Source organism: Balaenoptera physalus (genome assembly GCF_965194825.1).
Source record: "Balaenoptera physalus genome assembly, chromosome: 3".
NCBI lineage: Eukaryota > Metazoa > Chordata > Mammalia > Artiodactyla > Balaenopteridae > Balaenoptera > Balaenoptera physalus.
This window is the reverse complement of record NC_138890.1, coordinates 17,102,546-17,120,054: the sequence shown is the minus strand read 5'-3', so window position 1 is coordinate 17,120,054 and position 17,509 is coordinate 17,102,546. Positions and strand designations below refer to the sequence as shown.

The following is a 17,509-nucleotide window of genomic DNA, read 5'->3' as shown; positions in this document are numbered from 1 at the left end:
GGGCTTTTATCATAAATGGGTGTTGAATTTTGTTGAAAGCTTTCTCTGCATCTATTGAGATGATCATATGGTTTTTCTCCTTCAATTTGTTAATACGGTGTATTACGTTGATTGATTTGCATATATTGAAGAATCCTTGCATTCCTGGGATAAACCCCACTTGATCATGGTGTATGATCCTTTTAATGTACTGTTGGATTCTGTTTGCTAGTATTTTGTTGAGGATTTTTGCATCTATGTTCATCAGTGATATTGGCCTGTAGTTTTCTTTCTTTGTGACGTCTTTGTCTGGTTTTGGTATCAGGGTGATGGTGGCCTCGTAGAATGAGTTGTGGAGTGTTCCTCCCTCTGCAATATTTTGGAAGAGTTTGAGAAGGATAGGTGTTAGCTCTTCTCTAAATGTCTGATAGAATTCGCCTGTGAAGCCATCTGGTCCTGGGCTTTTGTTTGTTGGAAGATTTTTAACCACAGTTTCAATTTCAGTGCCTGTGATTGGTCTGTTTATATTTTCTATTTCTTCCTGGTTCAGTCTCGGCAGGTTGTGCATTTCTAAGAATTTGTCCATTTCTTCCAGGTTGTCCATTTTATTGGCATAGAGTTGCTTGTAGTAATCTCTCATGATCGTTTGTATTTCTGCAGTGTCAGTGGTTACTTCTCCTTTTTCATTTCTAATTCTATTGATTTGAGTCTTCTCCCTTTTTCTCTTGATGAGTCTGGCTAGTGGTTTATCAATTTTCCATTCACTCTTATGCTTCAAATCTCTTTGGCCAGGAAGAACCCCCTCCCTTCTAAGGTCTCACCTGATTAGGTCAGGCCCAACCAGGATAATCTCCTTGTTAATGAACTCATAGTCAACTAATCTGGGACCTACATTCCTTCTGCAGAATCCCTTCACAGCAGTGCCTGGATTAGTGTTTGGTGGAATAGCTTGGAGAAGGTGCATGCATACTGTGGTGCAGGGATCTTGGGGCAGTCCTACCTAGCACAGGGTGTCACCTGCTCTTTCTTCTATTCAGAGAACAGATGCTCTCTGAGGAGCCCACAGCCGATATTCCCTATGCCTCCCAGTACTGTGTGGGTCCGATGCCATGCCTTGCTCAGGCACCTGGGAAAGTGAGTGCCTAATCTTCCAGCTTCAGCAGTGGAACATTGAGGGTGGTAGAGGTGGGCGTGTGGTGGTGTGGCTGGCCTGGTTCTGCTGAGGGATCTGTCCTGTGGCACTGGCCCATGCCCACACCAGGGTGGCTGTGCCCTGGTTTTGGACACTGACTTCGAGGCAGGCTGTGGAGGGATCAGAGTGGACAGGGTCAGACCTCACTCCTGCCTCTTAGGAGACAGGTGACCTTAGGCAAGTCGTCAGTGTCATGTCCCCCTGAAGTCTGTCTGGAAACTCAGAATGTGGCCATAACTGGAAATGGGATCTTTGCAGACAACATCAAGGAAAGGATCACAAAATTAGATTACCCTGGATTAAGGTGGGCCCTGACTCCAATGACAGGTGTCCTGTGAGAGAAAGAAGAGGGATATTTGCGATACAGATACACGGGGACATGGCCAATGACAATGGAGGCAGAGATTGGGGTGATGCAGTCACAAACCCAGGGATGCCTGGAACCACCAGATTATAGCCATCCTGGTGGATGTCAGGTAGTATCTTACTGTGGTTTTGATTTGTATTTCCCTGATGACTAATGATGTTGAGCATCTTTTCATATGTATTTGGCCATTTGTATATCTTCTTTGGAGAAATGTCTGTTCAGATCCTTTGCTTGTTTTTTAATTATTTATCTTTTTATTACTCAGTTGAAAGAGTTCTTCATATATTCTGCATAGTATAGCCTTATACTATATATAATATAGTGTAGCCTTATCAGATATATGATTTGCAAATAGTTTCTTCCATTCACTTTCTTAATTGTGCCCTTTGATGCACAAAAGTTTTAATATTGTGATGAAATCTAGTTTATCTTCTTTGGTTGCTTGTGTGTTAGGTGTCACATCTAAGAAATCGTTTCCCAATCCAAGGTCAAATAGATTGACACCTATGTTTTCTTCTAAGAGTTTTCCAGTTTTAGCCCTTGTATTTAGGTCTTTGATCCATTTTATGACAATTTTTGTGTATGGTGTGAGTTAGGGGTCCAACTTCATCCTTTCCATTGGATATCCAGTTGTCCCAGCACCATTTGTTGAAAAGAATTTTTCCCCATTGAATTTTCTTGGCATCCTTGTTGAAAGTCAATTAACCATTAATTATTTACTTCTGGACTCTCAATTTTATTCCATTGATATATATGTCTACCACAGTCTTGGTTATTGTAGCTTTGTGGTATGTTTTGAAATTGGGAAGTGTGAATTCTTTAACTTTTTTTGCAACATTCATTTGGCTATTTGAGGTCCCTTGCATTTCCACATGAATTTTAGTATCATCTTTTTAAGTTTTGCAAAAAAGACAGCTGGTATTTTGATTGGGATTGCATCAAAATGTGTAGGTCAATTTGGGGAATATTGCCATCTTTTTATTTTATTTTAAATATTTATTTATTTATTTATTTTTGGCTGTGTTGGGTTTTTGTTGCTGCACGTGGGCTTTCTCTAGTTGTGGCGAGCAGGGGCTACCCTTCGTTGGGGTGCGCAGGCTTCTCATTGCGGTGGCTTATCTTGTTGCGGAGCACGGGCTCTAGGCATGCGGGCTTCAGTAGTTGTGGTGCATGGGCTTAGTTGCTCCGTGCACGTGGGATCTTCCCGGACCAGGGATTGAACCCATGTCCCCTGAATTGGCAGGCAGATTCTTAACCACTGCACCACCAGGGAAGTCCCCAAATGACTGGTATCAGATTTCTTTTTTAATTTTATTTTTTTGGCCACGCCGTGTGGCATGCGGGAGCTTAGTTCCCTGACCAGGGATCACACCTGAGCCCCCTGTAGTGGAAGCGCAGAGTCTTAACCACTGGACCACCAGGGAAGTCCTCTTTGCCATCTTAACAGTGTTAGTCTCCTAATCCACAATATGAGATGACTTTCTATTTATTTTGGTCTTTTAAATTTCTTTCAGTTATGTTTTATAGTTTTTAGTGTGCAGGAATTGCGCTTATTTTGTTAAGTTTGTTGCTAAGTATTTTATTCTTTTTGATGCTACTGTAAATGGAATTGTTTTCTTAATTTCATTTTTAAATTGTTCATTCCTAATGTATGGAAATAGAATTGATTTTTGTATATTGGTCTAGTATCTTGCAGCTTCTCTGAATTCATTTATTCACTCTATTAGTTCTTTTGTGGATGCCTTAGGATTTTCTATATACAAATCATGTCATCTGCAGGTAGTTTTACTTCATTTCCAGTCTGGATGCCTCTCATTTTGTTTTTGATTACTGATTAAATCTCTTTACTTGTTATAGGTCTATTCAGATTTTTTCCCATTTATTCTTGTGTTAGTTTTGATAGTTTATGTGTTTCTAGGGATTTCTCCATTTCATCTAGGTTATCTAGTTGGTGTGCAGTTGTTCATAGTATTCTCTTATAATCCTTTTTATTTTTGTAAGGTCTTTATTGATGTCCCCAGTTTTTTATCCTGATTTTAATAATTTGAGTCTTCTATCTTTTTTCTTAGTCAGTCTAGCTAATATTTTGTCAATTTTGTTGATCTTTTCAAAGAACCACCTTTTGGTTTCCTTGATTCTTTCTATTGCTTTTGTATTCTCCATTTCACGTATCTATGCTCTAATCTTTATTTTCTTCATTCTTCTAAGTTTGGGTTTAACTTAATCTTTTTCTTGTTTCTTAAGGTATGAAGTTAGGTTATTGATTTGTGATCTTCTTTTTAAGATAGGCCTATAGCTTATAGCTATGGATGGCAGGAAACTGAACACTGCTTTCACTGCACCTCATAAGTTTTGGTATGCTGTGTTTTCATTTTCATTTATCTCAAAATATTTTCTAATTTTCCTTGTAATTCTCCTTTGAGTGTGTTGTTTAATTTTGACATACTTGTGAATTTTCCAGTTTTCTTTCTAGTATTGCTGTCTAGTTTCATTCCATCATAGTCAAAAAGATCCTTTGCATGCTTTCAGTCTTTTTAGATTTATTGAGACTTGTTTTATGGCCTAACATGTGGTCTGTGTTAGAGGATGTTCCATATGTGCTTGAGTAAAATGTGTCTTCTGTTGCTGTTGGGTGGAGTGTCCTCTGTAAGTCAGTTAGGTCTAGTTTCTTGTATAGTGTTATTCATGTCCTATTTCCTTATTGATCTGTCTGGTTGTTCTATCCATTATTGAAAGTAGGGTACTGAAGTCTCTGACTATTCTTGGAGAGCTGTCTATTTCTCCCTTTAATCTTTTAGCTTTTGTTTCATATATTTTGGAGCTCTCCTGTTAGTTGTGCTTATGTTTATAGTTGTGATATCTTCTTGATGAATTGACCCTTTCAATCAATATATAACATCCTTAATCTATATCTGTATATATTAAATATAATGTCTTGTAATGTTTTTTTCCTTTTGTTTGACATTAGTATAGCCACCTCAGGTCTCTATTGATTGCTATTTGTATGGAGTATCTTTTCACTTTCAACCTATTTGTATCTTTGGATCTAAAGTGAATCTCCTGTAGACAGCATTTAAAAAATTCATTTTGTATTAAGTTAATTCTTATAAGGAAGTGTTTCCTTCTGCTATTTTACTCTTTGTTTCTTATATGTCGTATCTTTTTGCCATTATTTTCTCCATTATTGTCATTTATGATTAATTTATTTTTTCTAGTGTACCATTTTTGTTACTTTCTCATTTCTTTATGTATATGTACATTCATTTTTTCTTAGTGATTACCCTGGGGATTGTCATTAACATCTAACTTTGTAATAATCAAGTTTGAAATTATATCATCTTAGTTTCATTAGAAAAACTCTGCTTCTTTACAGGTTGTGCCCCAAGCTGAATGTTGTTAATGTCACAAGTTATGTCTTTATACATAGTGTGTCCGTTAACTTTACAGTTTTATAATTACTGTTTATGCATTTGTATTTTAAGTCATATAAGAAATAAAAGGAATTATCTAAGCACCAGAAGAATGATCCAATATAAATGAGAGTTGGAATTTACAAACAAGAGCAAGATTAGAAGATCAGAAGTTCCACCCAGAAACTTCAGATGATAGAAAAACAATCTGAAAGAGTATGTCAAATAAGTCTACTTAAAATGATTAAAGAGATGTATGGAAGACTAGAAAATGTAAGAAAAAGTGAAATACTAGGAAAAAGAACAGGCAGATTTAAAGAACCAAATGAAACTTCTTAATAAGAAACACAACTTTTGTAATAACAATTCAGTGGAGGGATAAACAGCAAATTAGACATAGCTGAAGATAGAATTATTGAATTGGAAGATAGATCTGAGAAAATTACTCAGGATGAATCACAAAGAGGTAAAAAATATGAGATAATGACAGACATAGAGAAGAGAAGCAGAAGGCCACACGTATGTCTAAAAGGACTTCTAGGAGAGACTAGAGATAATGAGGAAGATGAAATAATGAAAGAAATAATGTGGAGAAATTTTAGAAATGGTAAAAGACATGAACCCTAAACTTCAAGATTCATAAGAAATAATGGGAATTGTAAAAAAAAAAAGTCACAGCTAGTGAATTCCAGAAGGCCAAAAACCAAGAGGACATCTTAACCTCCAAAGGGCAAAAAGATTAATGGGATGATAGTTATTCTTCCTGTAGATTTTTCAACGGCAATGAAGAGCACAGAAAAGATGGTATAGTCTCCAAAGCACTGAGGGAAAATAACTGTTGATCTAGAATTCTGTATCCAGCTAAACTATCATTCAAAAGTTAAGGTGAAATATAGACATTTTCAGAGAGTAAATGGAGAGAATTTATCATTCATAAAATCTCACTGAAAGAATTACCAATGAATATACTTTATAAAGAAGAAAATCAAGTCTAGAGTAGTAGAATGGATTCTAGAGCAGCGGTCCCCAACCATTTTTGCACCAGGGACCAGTTCTGTGGAAGACAATTTTTCCATGGACCAGGGAGGGGGGATGGTTCAAGCGGTAATGCGAGCTATGGGGGGGATGGTTCAGGTGGTAATGCAAGCGATGGTTCAGGCGGTAATGCAAGCGATGGGGGGATGGTTCAGGTGGTAATGTGAGTGATGGGGAACAATGGGGAGCAGTGGGGAGCAGCAGATGATGCTTTGCTTGCTCACCCACTGCTCACCTCCTGCTGTGAGGCCCAGTTCCTAACAGGCTGTGGACTGGTACTGGTTTGTGACCCGGGGGTTGGGGACCCCTGTTCTAGAGGAATGTGATGTCAAGCAAATACAGTAAGTTAATAAAAAGCAGCATCTGATTCCCAAAGCCAAGGATTTGATTACACCAATGGTGATTGGCCTGCTAGAAGTTGTAGACTGCATTAATATATTAGTGTTCCTGTGACTCAGGGGTATTGCCTGTTCTTGGTGACATGGTATAAGAAATTCTCCCTGAAAATACCAATGCTGTGATATGCCAGCCACAAATTATGCCTCTCTTTGTTAGGGTAATTACGAGATCACAGGTGCTAAGTAGATGCCAGAGCCTGAATTGTAACATATACCAACGTGAAAATTATTGAACTGAGAGCCTTCAGATTCTGAGAACTAACCTGTTCCCTGCTTTGTACATCTTCTGAAGTTCTCTGTGTTGAGAAAGCTAGGAATAGAACTGGCTTGTGGCCAAGGCATCATGGTTTTGAGATCCAGAAGGTGGGCCCTCATCCAATTCTAGAAACTTGATTGTCTCTGTGTCTTCCTCCCTGTCCCCAGAGGCCACACTGATATTTTCCAAGGAGCATCCAGCATGCAGGGAAGTGCAGGCTGAGGTGGGGGCCAGCACCATGCTAAGCTGTGAGGTAGTCCAGGCCCAGACAGAGGTGATATGGTTCAAGGAGGGAAAGAAACTGAGTTCAAGCTCAAAAGTGTGTGTGGAGGCCAAGGAAGGGCTGCACCCTGAGGCTGGTGGCACAGCAGGTAGGCAAAGTAGGTGCTGGGGGTGTACAGCTGAGAGGCCAGGGACTGGAAGGTCTCCTTCCACCTCGACATCACAGGTGGGTTCCTTGAGGCCCTTCTTATGTTCCTCACGTTAATTATTAGGGAGTGGGGGTGTGTGGTCATGCCCCCTAAAAGTGTGTTTTGTCACAAAACTTACCACATAGCAGCTAGCGGGTATTAATTACATGCCAAGGGCCAGATTTTATGAAGTGCTTCTTGTCTTTTTACTTGTATAAACTTCACAACCACCTCGGGAAGAGGAATTCTGATTATTCCCATTTTAAGATAAGGCACAAGGAAATTCCATAACTTGCCAAAGTTCACATAGCCAGAGAATTACAGAGCTAGGATTTAGGCCCAATATTCGGAGGGCTGTTTTCTCTAGTTATCAAATTACAGTTTAACAATCCTCTGCCCATATTAAAAAAATTTTTTTAAAAGACTATTCCACTGTCTCCCAGATTCTATGTATTATTTTGGAATATCAACTGTCAGATATATTATGTTCCCTCAAGGGTCAAAAATTTTTTTCTTTTCCTGTTGTTTTTAAGGTATTGTTTTTGATTTTGATTTTCAGCAGTTTACATTGATGAACCTAGGTGTGGTTTTCTTTGTATTCATCCTGGTTAGGGTTGCAGAGCATTTTGAGTCTGTGGATGTCTTTCCTCAACCATAGAGTGTGGTTTCTCACATGTCTCATATGTATCTCTCTTTCTGTCTACCTCTTAATTCTTTTTCTCTCTCTGCTTTAGTCTGGATATTTTCTTTAGATCTGTCTTCCAATCCACTAATTTTCTATTCTTCTATATCTAATCTGTTGTCAAACCCATTTATACTGTGTTTACTTTCAGTTATTGTATTTTCCAGTTTCATAATTTCCATTTATTTAATTTCTTATAGAGTCTATAGATTCTAGACTCTGTAGTAAAATTTTTGTATTTGATATATTTTCTTTTCTTTCATACTAAAGAAATATTATCATGGTTATATCCTGGTCTGATCATCTGATATTGCTTTTTTTTTGGATTTCTATTCACTCTTGTCCTTGGCATGCCAGTGAATTTTCTGTTGACTGTCAGACATTGTTTGAGAAAACTTTTTGAATATGAATGATGTTATCTTACTTCAGACAGAAGATCAGTATTTCCTTTGCTAGGGAGGGAGAGAACAACTAAGAACTTTAGTCTATTCAAGGACTGCACTGACTCAAGGCTGCATTGCAGTTTTGATCAGGGTCATCTATCTCTGGTTTGCCCCCAGTCTTGGGCATAGTCCTCCAAGGATTTCTACAGAGACTTGGGGTATGGATGGGGGTCTCTTTTCAGGCAGACACTCAACTTTAATCTTTGTCTCTCTGGTAATGCAAGGTGCTAAAAAGTCTGCTATAGTTTTCAGAGGTTTTCTGCTTGGCTTCGTAGTCTCCTGGGCCATGCAGTTGTGGAGTTCATCAAACATCTTGAGGGGAATGTTGTTGAGTGTGGGGCTCAATTCTCCAAGATCTCTTTTCCCTGGAGGCTTGGCTCCTCAATCTCTAACTTTATCTCTCTGCTCACACAAGGTGTACATAGCATGACCAGTTTTCCTGTTTCGTAGTAGCAGCCCTATGCCTTTTAGTGTCATGCTGTACTAAGGAGCAGCAGTGTCCAGAGGAGAAAATCAGATGCCCAGTGTGGTTCCAAAAGTGCAGTTCCCTTTTACCTTCCTCACTCACTCCACATCTATCCTTCTAGGAGAGCCCTGGCCCTAGCTCTCATCTCTGTTAGAATGACTCCCCTCAGCTTTCATCAAAGCTGCCTCCCTTTTATCATTTAGCACTTCACCTAAACATTACTCCTTAGCAAGATTTTCTGTGACCACCAAATCTAAGTCACCAGTCAGTCCCTTCTCTCTAGCATGTCACTCTGTCTTATTTCATCACAGCATTCACCGTAGCATTACATCATTGTCATGTTTGTATGTTTGTTTTTCCTCAGTAGAAGGTAAGATCTGTAAGAACAGAGACTGTGTTACTCACGTTTCCAGCTATGGTGTAGCATTCCCAGCTACCACCATAGTGCCTGCAGATAATGGGCCCTCCATTGACATTAGTTGCATCAGTGATTGAATGAATGAATGACTGCATCTACAGCATGGACTCTCTGAGATCCTATATGTATTTATTTGAGTTTAATGGAACATATACAATTATTTAAATTGATGATATCAGCCATTGGTAAGGATGTGGAGAACTGGAACTCCAACACACTGCTGGTGCGAGTGTAAGTTCATACAAAAATTTTGGAAAACTGGAAATATCTGCTAAAGCCAAAAGCAGATGTTCCTATGTTCCGACAGTTCTGGTGCCCTAAAAGATATGTGAAAGAATGTTCATAGCAACTTTACACATCATATCTCCAAATTGAAAACAACCCAAATGAACCACAAGAGAAAAAGGAAAAATAAATTGTGGTGCTCACTCATACAACAGAATCCTGTATATCAGTATGAAAGAACTGACTGCTGCTACATGTATAACGTGGATAGATCTTACAGACATTATGTTGAGTGAAAGAAAAGAGACCCAAAGAACACATAATGTATAATTCCATTCATGTGAAATCAAAGAACAGACAAAAGTAACTGATGGAGGTCGAGGTCAGAATAGTGCTTGCTTTTGGGGAGTGGTCAGTAGTGAAAGGGGGGCTGTAAATGTTCTGTTTGTTGATGTGTTTTGATTACATGGCGATAGGTACACCTAAATTTCATTGAGCTGTGTGAATGAATTAGTGCACTTTACATGTGAGTTATACCTAGAAAAATGTAGAATAGTTTGTGGAGGACATACCATATGCTTGGGTCTGGGGATACAAGTGCACACAACCCAACCTGCCTGCCAGAGGTGACTGTCACATGGGAAAGACAATGAACTAGCTGTGACAGATGCTAGAATAACTTTGGCCACTTTCCTCCAGCCTTAGGAATTGACCTTGAGTCAGAACTTCACCAAAATGTACACTTGAGATATATGTTTGTAAACACAACTCTACACCTTCCTGGGCACATGGCATCACTGGCTCCAAGGAGAAAATTTACTGAACTCTCAAGTTTTGGTCTCACAGGCTGGTACCAGCTTTGTGTCTCTGACACTGTGTGTCCCTTTCTGTGCCCAGAGTCCTCTGCGGTGTTTATCAAGGGGCAGCCAGCACATAAAGAGGTGCAGGCCGTGGTGGGGGCCAGCACCACACTGAGCTGTGAGGTGGCCCAGGCTCAGACGAAGGTGACGTGGTACAAGAACAGGAAGAAGCTGAATTCGAGCTCAAAAGTGCGTGTGGAGGCCAAGGGCTGCACCCAGAGGCTGGTGGTGCAGCAGGTGGACAAGGCAGACGCCGGGGAGTACAGCTGCGAGGCCAGGGGCCAGAAGGTCTCCTTCCACCTGGATGTTACAGGTCAGTCCTTGGAGGTAGTAACTTAGCCTTGTGTGGAGGTGATGGGACTGGCTTGCATCCCCTGACAGACCCGATGATCTTCCCACTAGACCATCTCTTTCAGCCTTCCATCTTCCCACCTCCCATTTTCATACCCATGGCTGGACCAAGGGAGGCTGGATGGGCAGCCTCTGAACAGAAGGGATAATGGTGTTCCTATAAACCCTGAGTGGTGTTTCCACACAGTAATGCACAGTCTTCAGTTCCCAGCATCTGCCCAGAACCCTCCGGGTATTCCTTGGTGTCTGGGACTCTGGTTCTGTCTTGCACTTGGAGTCTGAGGTAGACCAGATGTCTTTTAACTGTGGGTATGTGAATTTGCTCCTCCTGGATGTCCTGACAGCTCCTAGATGCCATCACCTAGCAACACATGTGGGTTCACACTAGGGAGAGATGTTTGAATTTCATTAAGCCAGGACAAGGGGAAATTTCTGCCACACAGTCATACTTGGATTTATCTCAAGACTGAACTATGGATTATCAAAGTTTTAGGTGTTCTGAACACTCTTTCTTCCTTGCACATGGATATAGAAGTTATCTGTGCATCTACATGTAACAAAATCTAGATCCATTTTTCTTGCAATATGTGTGCAAAGTAAACAGAGACCAGAGGGTTGGTCGATATGTGCCTGAGATATGCACAAGTGAGGTCTGGAATTCTCTTTTCAAAGCAAATACTGATTTCCTTTTGTTTTCTGTTAGAACATTCTATGTCATAATTCCCCATGGAGTCTGATTTATAGATTTAGACTTGGAGAGGAATAGTAGCTTCTCCTATACCAACATGTATGTATCTTTTAAGAATGGTATTTTAGAAGAATATGACAATATTTTTTCATGGCAATAAATGTGAAAGTTTTGACAAATTGATCAGATTCTTAGAAAACTATATAAAAAGTGACACAAGAAACATTCAACAACTCAAGTAGTCCTATAATCTTTTAAATAATTGGAACCATAATGATAAATCTTCTCATAGAGAAAGATCTAAGCCCAGTAGTTCCACTGGTAAATTATATGAAATACTTTGGAAAGAAAATCCGTGTTCATGGATATTCTTCTAGAGAATAGAAAAAGGAGATAAACAGTCTCTGATTTGTTTCATGTAGATGGCATAACATTGATACCAATATCTGACAAAAAAAATTGTAAGAATTAAAATGACAGACCAACCTATTATAGATATCAAGGCCAATATCTGAAACAAAATATTATAAAAATAAATTTAACAATATATTAAGAGGAAAACTGGTAATACACTGTGATAAAAGTCATAGTCCAGAAATGCAAGGTTGTTCAAACACTAGAAACATTAGCAAAGCAATCTGTTCATGACATGCAGAATAAAGTATTTGGTAAGATTTGGCATTATAAATACAGAAGAAAAGTTTAATAAAGTTGGAATCAATTCATGACCTAAAATTCTTAACAAATTATAAATAAAACAGTTCTTAATCTGATAAATGACGCTGCAGACAAACCAGCTAATTGCACACAAAAAAGTGAAAGTTTGAAAGTTTGTCTGTGAGATAGGGAACCAGACAAGGAAACCAACTGTTACTGCTTTTAACCAACATTGTACAGCAGAGATAGGAGGAAAAGAAAGTAAAAGACATAAACGTGTGAAGAAACAAAAGTTGAATTCATGGATAATATGATTAATCCAAAGGATAAATTATGAGACTTAATAAGATAGTTGAGAATGATTACCATGTAAAAAAATCAATATGAAGAAAACACGTCTACATCTACATTGTAGCAACAAACATATGGAAAATGAAATTTTTAAAAGAGTTACAATAGCATCAAAAGAATCATTTTCTAATTCCAAGTCTAATAAAGGGTGTTGAGAGGTTCTGTGTGCATGGGGGAATTATTAAAAATGTTTTGAGAGACAGTCAAGAAGTTCTAAATAGTTGGGTAGAAATCCAGGGAAGAATAAAAAATGTTCAATACCAATTAAAATCCAAACAAATGTTTGTTTAGTGGGGATTTTGAAAATTCAGAAGTAAATTGCTAAGATCATATACAGTCAATACACTCTTGAAGAAGAGCAAAAAGTGAGTTATTTGCTATACCAATATCAAGATTGTTATAAAGCTACAGTAATGAATACAATAGTGTCTCGTTGCAAGGAGAGATACACAGACCAAAGGACCAGAATAGTGATCTTCGACACAAATCTGAACATGAATGGATGCCCACATTCCCCTGCTCCTTTTTTTAAAAAAAATGTGGAATCATGCAAGGAGTAGAGACAACATGGTTTTAATAAATGGTATTTAAACCATTTAACCATATAGAAAAACGATTAGGCCAGTAATTCATATCCCACACGGTCAACTCATGTTGGGTTAAACACCACAGAATAGAAGGGAAAATCATAAAACTCTTAGATGATAACATAGATGGTTTTAATTACCTCAGATTAAAGAATGATTTCTTTCTTTTTTTAAATAAATAATTAAAAAAATTTTATCATTAGTGTATAGGAATGCAAGAGATTTCTGTGCATTAATTTTGTATCCTGCTACTTTACCAAATTCATTGATTAGATCTAGTAGTTTTCTGGTAGCATCTTTAGGATTCTCTATGTATAGTATCATGTCATCTGCAAACAGTGACAGCTTTACTTCTTCTTTTCCGATTTGGATTCCTTTTATTTCTTTGTCTTCTCTGATTGCTGCGGCTAAAACTATGTTGAATAATAGTGGTGAGAGTGGGCAACCTTGTCTTGTTCCTGATCTTAGTGGAAATGGTTTCAGTTTTTCACCATTGAGGACAATGTTGGCTGTGGGTTTGTCATATATGGCCTTTATTATGTTGAGGTAAGTTCCCTCTATGCCTACTTTCTGCAGGGCTTTTATCATAAATGGGTGTTGAATTCTGTTGAAAGCTTTCTCTGCATCTATTGAGATGATCATATGGTTTTTCTCCTTCAATTTGTTAATATGGTGTATCACGTTGATTGATTTGCGTATATTGAAGAATCCTTGGTATTGGCACAAAAACAGAAATATAGATCAGTGGAACAGGATAGAAAGCCCAGAGATAAACCCATGCACATATGGTCACCTTATCTTTGATAAAGGAGGCAAGCATATACAGTGGAGAAAAGACAGCCTCTTCAATAAGTGGTGCTGGGAAAACTGGACAACTACATGTAAAAGAATGAAATTAGAACACTCCCTAACACCATACAGAAAAATAAACTCAAAATGGATTAAAGACCTGAATGTAAGGCCAGACACTATCAAACTCTTAGAGGAAAACATAGGCAGAACACTCTATGACATAAATCACAGCAAGATCCTTTTTGACCCAGCTCCTAGAGAAATGGAAATAAAAACAAAAATAAACAAATGGGACCTAATGAAACTTAAAAGCTTTTGCACAGCAAAGGAAACCATAAACAAGACCAAAAGACAACCCTCAGAATGGGAGAAAATATTTGCAAATGAAGCAAATGACAAAGGTTAATCTCCAAGATTTACAAGCAGCTCATGCAGCTCAATAGCAAAAAATCAAACAACCCAATCCAAAAATGGGCAGAAGACCTAAATAGACATTTCTCCAAAGAAGATATACAGATTGCCAACAAACACATGAAAGAATGCTCAACATCACTAATCATTAGAGAAATGCAAATCAAAACTACATTGAGGTATCACCTCACACCGGTCAGAATGGCCATCATCAGAAAATCTGCAAACAATAAATGCTGGAGAGGGTGTGGAGAAAAGGGAACCCTCTTGCCCTGTTGGTGGGAATGTAAATTGATACAGCCACTATGGAGAACAGTATGGAGGTTCCTTAAAAAACTAAAAATAGAACTACCATACGACCCAGCAATCCCACTACTGGGCATATACCGTGAGAAAACCATAATTCAAAAAGAGTCATGTACCAAAATGTTCATTGCAGCTCTATTTATAATAGCCAGGACATGGAAGCAACCTAAGTGTCCATCATCAGATGAAAAGATAAAGAAGATGTGGCACATATATACAATGGAATATTACTCAGCCATAAAAAGAAACGAAATTGAGTTGTTTTTAATGAGGTGGATGGAGTTAGAGTCTGTCATACAGAGTGAAGTAAGTCAGAAAGAGAAAAACAAATACAGTATGCTAACACATATATATGGAACCTAAGGAAAAAAAAAAAAAGGTCATGAAGAACCTAGTGGTAAGACGGGAATAAAGACACAGACCTACTAGAGCATGGACTTGAGGATATGGGGGGGGAAGGGTAAGCTGTGACAAAGTGAGAGAATGGCATGGACATATATACACTACGAAACGTAAAATAGATAGCTAGTGGGAAGCAGCCGCATAGCACAGGGAGATCAGCTCGGTGCTTTGTGACCACCTAGAGGGGTGGGATAGGGAGGGTAGGAGGGAGGGAGATGCAAGAGGGAAGAGATATGGGAACATATGTATATGTATAACTGATTCACTTTGTTATAAAGCAGAAACTAACACACCATTGTAAAGCAATTATACTCCAAGAAAAGATGTTAAAAAAATTCTTTTTTTAATTTATTATTTTTGGCTTCGCTGCTCCACGCGGGCTGTCTCTAGTTGCGGCAAGCTGGGGCTACTCTTCACTGTGATGTGCGGGCTTCTCACTGCGGTGGCTTCTCTTGTTGTTTAGCATGAGCTCTAGGTGAGCAGGCTCAGTAGTTATGGCTCACAGGCTCTAGAGAGCAGGCTCAGCAGTTGTGGCGCACGGGCTTAGTTACTCTGTGGCATGTGGCATCTTCCCGGACCAGGGCACGAACCTGTGTCCCCTGCATTGGCAGGCAGATTCTTAACCACTACACCACCAGGGAAGTCCCAAAGAATGACTTCTTAAAATACAATTGCACTAATCATAATGAAAAAAATTTGACTACCTTAAAACTAAATATGTATTGATAGATTCATCAGAAGATAGCATAAAGTACTGAAAAGGCAAACCACACAGATGTGGAAGACATTTAGAACATACACACTTGTCAGTGCCTAGCATTCGTATGTATAAAAACGTCCTTAAAGTGAACATACAAATGGCAGACAATGCTATTGAAAATAGGGCAAAAACGTTGACCAGTGACACCACAGAAGAGCAAACACTGATGACCAAAAACATCAGAAATGGGTCTTTACTTTGAATCATCAGAAAAAATGCAAAAGCCTGCCACAGGAGGTACATTTCACTCCCACCACACTGCCAACAGTGAGAGTAGGTGAGGGTAGAACGTCAGAAAATCTCATTCACTGCAGATGAGAACATGCCCTGCACATTCCTGTGGGAAAAAACTATGGCCTCATCTAGGAAGTATGAGGAATGAACCCATAATGACCCCACAATTTCTGTCCTAGAGGAATTGGGCAAAGAGGAAGTTTATCAGAGTATCCCCATCAGATGCTTGCACCACTTAACAATACGAAAAAATTAAATTGTACTAGCAATTCCCACAACACAGAAAAGTGAAATCATGGTGGGGTAGAAACCCAGTGTAAAGGTAAAAACAAAAAAACCCACCGATACTGTGGTTTCTTTAAAGACTGAGGTAAGGAAACATTTCTAAATAGAACACAAATGCTCTAAACTGAAAGGTCTGAAATGGACATCGGTGACACTATTGAAGGGAAAAACTTTGATTCATCAGAGGACTCGATCACACAGTGAAAGGTCGAGTCCCACAGTTGGGAATAACCTTGAAAGCTAGCAATCTGTCCTTCTGTAGTCTTTCAATGCATAAAGAGTGCCTAGAGATGAATGGAGAGATGAGAGAGCCTACTATGGGTGAGTGGGCAAAAATTTGCATAGTGTCACCAGGAAGAACAAAAGAGCAATGTGGACCCCAGTCGTAAGGGAAAAGGTGCTCAGCTTCTTTATTCCTCAGACAATGGAAAAGAAAGCCACGGGGAGGTGCCAGCACTCCCTCCAGCTTGTCACAAGTTGACCATACTAAGTGTAGGCCAGGGCACCGAGCCTCAGTGATTTGCCTGGACTGCAGGTGCAAAGTTCCCTGCTTAGGCGTATGGAGAAGACTGTGGCCCCATCTGGGAAGGTTTGGGAACGCTTGCGTGTGACCCTGCAGATGCCATGAGCAGGGTAGAAGTCTCTTCCAAAAATGCACCCTCCCCCAACGCCCCCACGCCGCGGACCAGCTCACGCGGACCCGGGTGAGAATGCATCACTTGTGTTACTTGTCGCTGAGAAAGGCAGGGGGACGTCTGCAGGACACACGCCTGGTGCAGAGCCTGGAGAAATTTCCAGCTTGGCCCCCACGTCACCTCCTCACCCTTCGCACCCGCCTGGCCCTCGGCTCCCCACTCAGGTCTCCTTTGCCCGGGGCTGCCTTCCTGGCTGAGATGGTGTCCTTGACCCGTGTATCCTTTGCTGTCCCCAGAGCCCAAGGTGGTGTTTGCCAAGGAGCAGCCGGCACGCAGTGAAGTGCAGGCCGTGGCGGGGGCCAGTGCCACGCTGAGCTGCGAGGTGGCCCAGGCCCAGACGGAGGTGACGTGGTACAAGGACGGAAAGAAGCTGAGTTCGAGCTCGAAAGTGCGTGTGGAGGCCACGGGCCGAGGGCGGCGGCTGGTGGTGCAGCAGGCAGGCAAGGCAGATGCCGGGGAGTACAGCTGCGAGGCCGGGGGCCAGAGCGTCTCCTTCCACCTGGATGTCACAGGTCAGTCCTGGAGGAAGATACTAAGCTAGCCTATTTGGAGGTGACGAGGGGACTGTCTTGCGGCCTCCACAGACTGGTGTTCACTCTCCTGTAGCCTCCCAGTCTTCCACGTCCCACGTTTATAGCCATTTTTGCCTGGGGGAGGTTGGATGGAGAGGGTGGGCGTGGAAGGAAGAGCGCCATTTGTGTCCAGCTGTTTCCATGTGGTAAGGCTCAGTCACAGTGTCTTAGCACCTGCCCAGAGCCTTCCTGTCGTTCCTGGTATCGGGAGCCTGGCTCTCCCTGATGCGTGGAGTCTGACGTAGGCCTGGGGATATGTGACTTTCCTCCCATGGTG

General features: G+C 40.2%; 1 protein-coding gene across 1 annotated transcript in view; it reads left to right on the top strand.

Moving 5' to 3' along the window:
- Window positions 1-17,509, top strand: part of OBSCN (obscurin, cytoskeletal calmodulin and titin-interacting RhoGEF) — a 156,118-nt gene that overhangs the window by 14,343 nt on the left and 124,266 nt on the right. The window contains exons 8-9 of the mRNA XM_082455093.1: window positions 10,179-10,454; window positions 16,897-17,172. Of these exons, the coding sequence (XP_082311219.1) occupies window positions 10,179-10,454; window positions 16,897-17,172 (552 nt within the window). The remainder of the gene's footprint in view (window positions 1-10,178; window positions 10,455-16,896; window positions 17,173-17,509) is intronic.